The sequence below is a fragment of the Polyodon spathula genome, chromosome 12 (genome assembly GCF_017654505.1).
Source record: "Polyodon spathula isolate WHYD16114869_AA chromosome 12, ASM1765450v1, whole genome shotgun sequence".
Classification (NCBI taxonomy): domain Eukaryota; kingdom Metazoa; phylum Chordata; class Actinopteri; order Acipenseriformes; family Polyodontidae; genus Polyodon; species Polyodon spathula.
Window position 1 is genome coordinate 44,868,543 of NC_054545.1, and position 8,728 is coordinate 44,877,270.

The 8,728-nt window shown below is 40.8% G+C and overlaps 1 protein-coding gene across 1 annotated transcript; it reads right to left on the bottom strand.

The window, feature by feature from the left end:
* Positions 1–3,249: 3,249 nt before the first annotated feature.
* LOC121324578 (keratin, type I cytoskeletal 50 kDa-like) lies at positions 3,250–8,062 on the bottom strand. Its single transcript, XM_041266632.1, has 7 exons — positions 7,514–8,062; positions 5,968–6,050; positions 5,278–5,434; positions 4,860–5,021; positions 4,457–4,582; positions 3,932–4,152; positions 3,250–3,484 (listed from the first exon to the last, which is right to left on the bottom strand). Exons 1-7 carry the CDS (start codon positions 7,949–7,951, stop codon positions 3,355–3,357), a joined length of 1,317 nt encoding a protein of 438 aa, XP_041122566.1. The 5' UTR covers positions 7,952–8,062; the 3' UTR covers positions 3,250–3,354.
* Positions 8,063–8,728: the final 666 nt, after the last annotated feature.

An 8,728-nucleotide genomic window follows, 5' to 3' on the forward strand; every position in this document is an offset into this window, starting at 1 on the left:
TGTGTAACCCTGATCGGATTCACTCCGATTCAGAGATATTTGGGGATTTCTTTCAATAAAATAAAATTTGGGTGACGCAAACAAAAATAACTGTGTGATTATTGTTTTTTTTATTTCTTTTTATTGGATAATGTGTGTGTGTGTGTTCCCTGTTAAGAACCCCTGCAATCTCTATTACTGGTTTTCACTTGAAGTTAGAGGCACCATCTTAGTTTATTCTAAAGCATTTAGTCTGGCTATCTTGGAACAATACAGGCTCAGGGATTTGCAGTTAGATGAAAATGACACTCTTCAAACTAGCAGTGCATTAATTACATTGATTAATATTTACAATGATATGCAAATGTGCATATGACACAAAACTGGGAGGGGTGGCCAACTCCCAATCAGCAACTTTAATAATAGAAAGATTCAAGACAAGACAAGATTAGACAAGATTCAAGCTTGGGCTGACACATGGCAGATGAAATTTTATGTGAATAAATGCAAAGTCTTGCACATAGGGAGTATAAACATTAGAGGCAAGTATAACATGAACAGTCACGAAATAGAGGAGGCTGTGTCTGAAAAGGACTTGGGGTGGTAGTGGATGAATCTCTTAAGCCAACTAGACAGAAGGGAGAAGCTATATAAAAGGCACATAGAATGTTGGGTTATATAGCCAATTCAAATCAAGATCAGTTATATTCATATTATACAATGCACTGGTAAGACCACACCTAGAATATTGTGTCCAGTTCTGATCCCCATATCATAAGACATTGAGGCATTGGAGAGAGTACAGAGGAGAGCAACATGATTAATTCCAGGATTGAAAGGGGTGTCATATGAAGATAGATTGAAACAGCTGAATCTGTACAGCCTAGAAAGGGTCAGAGGTGACTTGATAGAGGTATTTAAAACTGTCGAGGCATTTAACAAAGTAGCTGCTGAGAATTATTTTTCACAGGTCACAGAGACCAGGGGCCACAGGTGGAAGCTGAAGAAGAGCATATTCCAAATGGAGGGGAGAAGGAGCTTTTTCACGGAAAGGGTGGTGAAGCATTAGAACAGGCTGCCGGACAGAGTTGTTGAAGCAGAGACTCTCGGTTCCTTCAAGAATAGACTGGATGCTGTCATGAACAATACTGTACAACCCTCTCTGTGACCATATGTGACAAAGTGCCCGCCCTGTGTGTATTTTCTGTATATGTTGCGTGTGGTGTTTTAATGTTGGTGTATAATCATCGGTACACGGGATATAAACGGGTCTGTGTAACACGAGTGTTTAAAATGTATATTTGTATTTAGGCACGAGGATTGCACAGAACTTCACGTGCAAGTAAAAAGTAATAATATGTGAGCACGGGGAATTGCACTTTATTAATTCACGTGCAGTTGTACCGAGACTCCAACTGAATGATTGATTAGCAATCGAGTCTCAGTACAGCTGCATAAAAGCAGCATGTTTTCACTCACTCGGGGTTGTGTGTTCGGTGAGTGGAGAACAGAGGAGAGAGAGAGAGAGAGAGAGAAGCGTAATTATAAATATCAATTGTTTTGTGTAGCGTTCGTCCACCCTGTTTTTGTCAGTGTCTATTCGTTTTTGTTTGTCTTTTTGGCCTCACGTGCCATGTGCTGTTTTTGTTACGAACCTTTTATTTTCTGTCTGTTTAATTATTAAACTGCGCATCAGCCCCTTCACCATTCCTAAACCTGTGTTCTGAGTCAGCTCCTGTTTCTGGTCTGTCGTCACCCACTGTGGCCGTCTTTGTGACACCATAATAAATCTGTGGCTAGCGGTCTGGCTAGCCACAGATTTCCAGTAGCTTAATTTCCTCTACTAACTAAATGGTTATGGGGGGATTGTTTTTCCTTGCCTGTGTTAACAGACTACACTTGCATTAAGAGAGCAGAGGTGGGCTGAATGGCCTTTTCTAGTTCTACAATCTCTTACTGTACATTTTTATGTTCTTATTTCACGGAAATCATTAAATCTGTGATAACCGTGAAAGACATACTGCCTTAATCATTTATTTACCAGTCATTTTCCTTATCATATCATTTGGTTGCATGTAAATGTATTAAATAATGTAACAAAAGTTACCTCAGTAAACTTTATTCATTTATCTGCTTCACCTGATTTGAGTGTATTTATTTATTTAAGCATGCCATATCACGCTCAATCAGTCCATTAGTTATTTCTTTCAGCAATAAATTGTTTGATATTTACAAGACTGGAGGGGAAACACGCCCAGGCACATTCATCATATCTTTCACTGTTTATTTTTAAATGGCATCTACACAGAAACGGTTTCCATAGCAAAACATAGTTGGAAGGCTTTTGCTGACTGGGAAGAGGTTTTTTTTGTTTTTTTGTTTTTTTTTTAAATTCCGCTGCTGTCTTACAGACAGTATATCACTGATTTATGACACCTGTACCCTTGCAAACATTTACTCGCTTTTCCCATGGTTATACAATATATTTGCAATAGTTTTTTCAATAATGTTTTTTTTTTTATATACTTTATCACACCTCGTTATTCTTTACAATGTTAACCTATGCTTTACCGTGCTTTCACCATGCTAGCATTGTTACACTGTGGGGCACTTTTTTTAAGCTAGATGCTTAAAGATATTTACACAAAAAGCTATTTTTACAAATAAAGTTTTGGAATTAGTAAATGGTGTTTTTTTTTTCTTTGCAGAAAAAAAAAGTATGCTGAGAAAACTGCTCCATACTGTTCCTTGTGTGCAAGGGGTCATTTATTTGACTTCTTTTGAATGTCTGTCATGTATTGTGGAGGCAAATAAGAGTGATTGTGTATTAACTGGGCTCTACAAGGCTTACCCATTCTTTACTATGCTTAATTACACTTACAAAGGCTTTTAATATGGTAAACTTTTATAAGGTTATTGCTTGTCTTTTTTGTTTTTTTTAGGTATGATTCAGAACTGATTTTTATAATTATTTAATATTGGTTTGCCTTGAATTTTAAAGGATGTTTAATTTTTTTTTTTTTTTTTTTTTGGGGGGGGGGGGGGGGGGAGGGTAGAAATATGTTAAAATATTAGAACATCATTGCCATTATCAGTGCTAGAGGTCTCTTTATCTATTTCATATATTGATGACATGCTGATGTCTCCGTCGCTCTCGGGACAAATGGGAGGGGAGGTACTAAGTTCAAGACATAAACGAAAAGGAGAAAGACAAAGGTAGCGTTATAGGAGAGAAGACCAATAAATAAATACAAAATCACACACTATGAATAGCTTGCAACAAATGTATTTTATTAAACCTCAGTCATCTGTGAATTTTTTTTTTTTTAATGAGGTCTTTTGTTAGGTTGCATGTCTTTATTTCTCGGGAGTCTCTCACAATTTCTGCTTCAACTCCTGAGATGAGGAGCTCACAACCTTCCCATCGACCATCTCTTCCACGATGGTCACCACTTTCCTGGTGGTGTTGGTCGTGGATCCGGAGGAGGTCTGGATGCTGTTGCTGCTGTTGATGCAAACACAAGAAAAAGGCAATCATTCATTTTGTTAACAATCCACTTCCAGGCCTCAAGAAAAACAAATCATTAGGCTGGTTATGTTTATTCCTACTATACCACCAATGAACTGCTCAGTTTTAACGTGTCAGTGTTTTGGCTGTGGCGCTCTTAAAGAGACAAAGAGAGTGGTATTACAGGGAATTTGTGCAATATCAAATTGTGTTTCCACATTCATAATTTTTTTCTGCCTTATGCTATTCACAGACTCCCCCTCCTCCCCCCCCCACACACTTTGACTAGACTCAGACACTCATTTGAAGAAACCGACAAAGCAATGTTGGACTAATCAAGTGCCCATTCCTTAAGAAGTCTGTCTGGGGAGGGAGAGAGGGGATGTGAGTACACATGGTGAATCATTACCCCCCAGTCAATAATAAAAGGGGTATCATTCTTACTGGCTATCCTCTCCGTCCAGCAGGCGCCTGTATTCCGCGATCTCCATCTCCAGACGGGTCTTGATGTCCAGCAGCATCTTGTATTCCTGGGACTGGTGTTCTATGTTTAGCCTCAACTGCATCAGCTCCCCCTCCAGGCTGCTGACCCTCGACTGCAAGCTTTGCAGCTGAAAGCTGTAGCGAGCCTCGGTGTCCGCGATGGTCGCCTCCAGAGACTGTTTCTGGAAGACAGAGGGGAGAAGAACCAGGTTTTAGAGGTGTATAAATAAAATAGATATTCTATAGGAAGTTGTGCTGGTAATTCGTTCTCTGATAGAGATTAATAGAAACAGTACAGTGTCCCCCTCTTTATAACCCTATAGTCGTGTTCCTTCTATAACGAGTATGTGCTACAGACACATACGTATAAAGATAAAGTTAAATGAGTCTGTATTTTGGGGATCTACCGAATGGAGACGTTTCATCTCAGTGGAAACTTGCCTGTCTGTCTGGTTGAAATGTCCCCAGGTTTCCTTTGGAACTTACCATGCTCAGCAGGGACTGCAGCTCAATCTCCAAGCCTTGGACTGAGCGTCTCAGCTCTGTCACCTCGCTCTTGCTGGTCTGAAGGTTCTCTGTATTGGTTGTTATCTCCTTAGTCAGGGTCTCGGCCTTTATAGGAAAGAGGGGGAGGGGAACATTGTCGTTATGAGTGAGAATAAATTTGAACAAGGAAGTTACAGTCACCTTTCAAAAACTTAATTTGAACACAGCAAAGTGGCTCTGTATTGAAAACTTTTGCAGGGCTCTTACAGTAGCGCTGATGGTTTTTTTTTTTTATATATATATATGTTTATTTGAAGACGTCTTGATTGTCTCTAGTAGAAGACTACCGGAACATTATTTGTAAAGATTAATGTGATAGGGAAATGTTACTTTGGTTCCTCACCTTGGTTTGGTACCAGGCCTCTACTTCTCTCTGGTTTTTGGCAGCCATGGCTTCGTACTGCTCTCTGATTTCAGCCATTACCCTTGCCAGGTCCTGCTGTGGGGCGGCGTCCACCTCAACGTTGACTTGTCCGGTCAACTGAGAACGCATGCTGTTGAGCTCCTATAACACACATTAAGCAAGGACAATTGGTCACGGATCCTAATAAGGGAAGAAAATTTCCAAAAATAAATAGTTCTTCAGAAGTATGCTGGTAACACACACACACGCTCCACACACACACACACACACACACACACACACACACACACACACACACACTCTTTGTACATCCTCATTTCTTGGTTGTAGGATTGTAATTGTAAGAGAGCTGAATTTTGCATAAACAGGAGTTAGAACTGGGCTCCATGCTGCTCACCTCCTCGTGGTTCTTCCTGAGGTAGATCAGCTCCTCCTTCAGCCCCTCGATCTCCATCTCCAGGTTGGATCTGGCCAGAGTCAGCTCGTCCAGGACCTTTCTCAGACCGTGGATATCAGACTCAACAGAAGTCCTCATAGCCAGCTCATTCTCATACCTGTACGGTAAAAGGGGAGAGAATAAGAGATCGGTTCCATCAACAGGAAGGGGGTTCTTATTGTGAAATGACACTGTCAGAAAATGTGTCTTTAAATTTGCATTTCTCTGCAATTAAAGAAGTCACAGACTTTCATTTAGTTGTATGCTATTTACTGCCAACCTGACAATTAGCTTGAGGAGGCAGTTTGTCTGTTTTAACCTTCAGTACTTTACAAGTGTAACAGTTTGTTCTGCAAAACAAACCTTGCTGAAGTGCGCCATCGTATGGGAGGATTTTTGAATGACACCCTCACTCAGTTAACAGAAAGATGCAATCATCAGCTGTTTTTAATTTTTATTTTAGGCAACAGAATTTTCTGTAGATTTTTAACCATATGTTTCCCTTTGCAACAAATATGTGAACTTTATGCAAGACCAAAAGGTCTGTATGTTGCTTGACTAAGTTGTACGACTTTTTAGTAAGAATTGACAATTGCATTTTTCATGTTTGCAGGTCTGTGATTTAGGAGAGAAAGGAGAATTTGAACGTACTTGACTCTGAAATCATCAGCTGCCAGCTTGGCGTTGTCAATGCTCAGGTAGATACCAGCGTTCACCCGGGTAGCATCCTGGATCTTAAAAGAAAAGAACAATGATGGTTATTTATTTATTAAAGCACTGGCATGTTAAAAAAAAAAAGTCACAAACAATTAAAAGAAAAACAGGCTTTAAACAAGAGATAACTAAGTGAAAGCCAGCACTGAAAAAGACAGCTGGAGACTAATGGCAAGTGTTACTGGATAAATCGACCTGCTGATGTTAAACTACAGTGACAAATTGCAATGTAAGGACGGCAATGTGCATTGTATTACTTTTGATAATATTAACAGCCTTTTGTTTATCCTATAGAAAGCAGGCCCGCTATCTTAAGCACTGGGAATATAATGTATCTGTGCTGTAAGAGTTTGAAATTCTCTAAAATTGAAGATCATTTCATGAAACAAAAAGAATTATGTCAGGCCTTTCTCCTAAGAAAGCCTGGGGGTAGAGTATAACCCTTTGGCAAATGTCAAGCCTTTTATTTCGAGTAGAAGATTATCCAGCCAATTAAATTATAGGTGTTTGCTAAAAGAAACAACTTTGGCCTTTATTGAATGAAGGTAGTTGGCATGTCAGCAGTATTTTAGCAGTCTTTGTGTTTCAGCTGTTGTTATCTTAAGAGTGGATAAGGAATGCAGATGAGAGGACAATAGGAGTGTGTGCGTAAAATCACATTTCCACAGGGCGTAAAAAACAGACAGTACAAGTTGCTCCAGTGCTAACTTTTCAGTGTCACAAAAAAGAAAACTAAAAAAACTGGTCGAGCCCAAAGTAGATTAACAGGATGTTTGCCTTAAGCTGTTATGTTCTGAAATACTTTGGTGTTCTGCGACCATACAAGGTGCTTCTTTGTGTTACAGGGCTGCCACACCCTCAGACTGTAGGAGAGAGGTTATTTGTGTGTACATAACAGGCTGCCTAGCAGCTGCAGGTTTAACTTTTGTTTCCCCCTGGGAACCGTTTAATATCTGAGGGAGAGTAACAGTGCAGACACTTGGCATATCCGTAGGTTTTATTTATTCTTATAAGCAGTAAATGCACTTGTTAAAACCCTGAAACTGTTTTTTTACTGCAAAAGTTTTCTCATGGTATGCTGCTGTAAACATTTTTAGAAAGGACAAACAAGAGTTGGCTGCAAATTTATAAGAACTCTCCAGCATTTGTCATTTCTATACTTTAATTACCTACCTGCATAAAAACCTCTGGGTGTGACCAGAGTCAGCAATCAGGGATATAGAAACAACAGGCATTCGAGTGGAAATGTCAGACCACTTTGTGCTTTAATTAGGCATCTTAAACAACTTCTAAAAAGTGTCCTGCATTTCATCATTTGTGGCTATGCGTTCCTTTTCTCTTTTAAATTAATTGCACAGGTTGCCTATAAAAGTCATCAATTAAATTAGACAATCACTAATTTGCTTATTCTTACAATTTTCCACAATTTTCAGTTAGAGTAATTTGATTTCATGTGCACAACAAATCACAATGCCAACAGTACCTTGGCTTGCAGATCGGCGATGGTGGCTTCGTAGCCACTCACGTCCCGGTGGACTGGGGACTGCTGTGTCAGGAACTGCCGGATCTTCACTTCCAGCTCTCCGTTGGCCTGCTCCAGGTTGTGCACCTTCTCCAGGTAGATGGCCAGGCGGTCATTGAGATTTATCATGGTCTGCTTGCCATCGAGAGGGACGCCTCCGTCCAAAGCATCTGACAGCTGGAAGCCCCCACCCAAACCTGAGCCTGAGCCAGCGCTGGCCATGGACATGGAGGCTGAGGAGCTGGAGATGCGGGTTCCAATGCCTCCAGCACCACCATAGACGCTGGGGGCCCTGGCAGAGCCCAGCCTGGACATGCCGGACATGGAAATGCGTTGGGAGCCCATGGAGGGGATCCTGTTGCTGCTGGAGGTAACGTAGCTATGGCTGGAAAAGGACATTATTATGAGTGATTGAAGCAGGCAGGATTAGTTCAGGAGTCTTGCTGGAAAGCTCTGGAGCATGGAATGGCTTCCAAGGGGTCTCTGCAGCCTTTTTATGCAGCTGTTCCAGGAAGTTTGCTCACTGGTTGGTATCTAGAAATGAGGAAGGGATCATATTTCAACGACCCCCCTCCTACCAACCACCCTCCCCACCCCGCCCACTCTTCCAGCACCCATACCCTAAACAGCAGCTGTGGCAGGAATGACCTGTACCTGCCAATGCAGGGCTAGCCCTGACTGGAATCTTATCAGATAATGATGCATAAGCAAGCAGGACCCTGCCTTGGAATTTCAACATTTGATTTTGCAACAAAGATTAGCATTGCTTCAGCTAAGCAAATAAACTGCACAATGCAAAAGAAAAAAGGGAACAATTGAACAATGGCAGGGGGGAGGTATAACTGCATAGCTACCTGCATAAAAAAAGAGTGAAAACCTCGTAGAAAAGTTTGAAGTTGTTTGCCAGGTTAAAGGTGTAGTAAGGGACAGCTAAAGTCGTGGTGAAGCTCACGTCTGCACCATACAACACACAAAACTATGGCAATGCATTTTAAAAGTTGTGGCAAACAGAACATTTTAAAATGCTTATTTGATGAAGTGTTGTATTAATATAATGAGGGACACCTGCCCGGGATTAAGCAGGTGTAGAAAATAAGCAGGTCTAAAGGGTTGTGGTTTGTGTTCAGGTTAAGGCCTAAGAGGAGACCTGAAGGAAGGGATGTGTTAAATACTCAG

Bases quoted from the DNA above. Each gene is read 5' to 3' on its own strand.
- LOC121324578 (XM_041266632.1), bottom strand. From the start codon at position 7,951: ATGTCCTTTTCCAGCCATAGCTACGTTACCTCCAGCAGCAACAGGATC. The intron at 5,022-5,277 runs GTGAGCAGCATG...TGTGTGTTATAG, and splicing joins TCAGGAAGAACCACGAGGAG to GAGCTCAACAGCATGCGTTC. The intron at 4,153-4,456 runs GTAAGTTCCAAA...TCTGTCTTCCAG, and splicing joins TGCAGTCCCTGCTGAGCATG to AAACAGTCTCTGGAGGCGAC.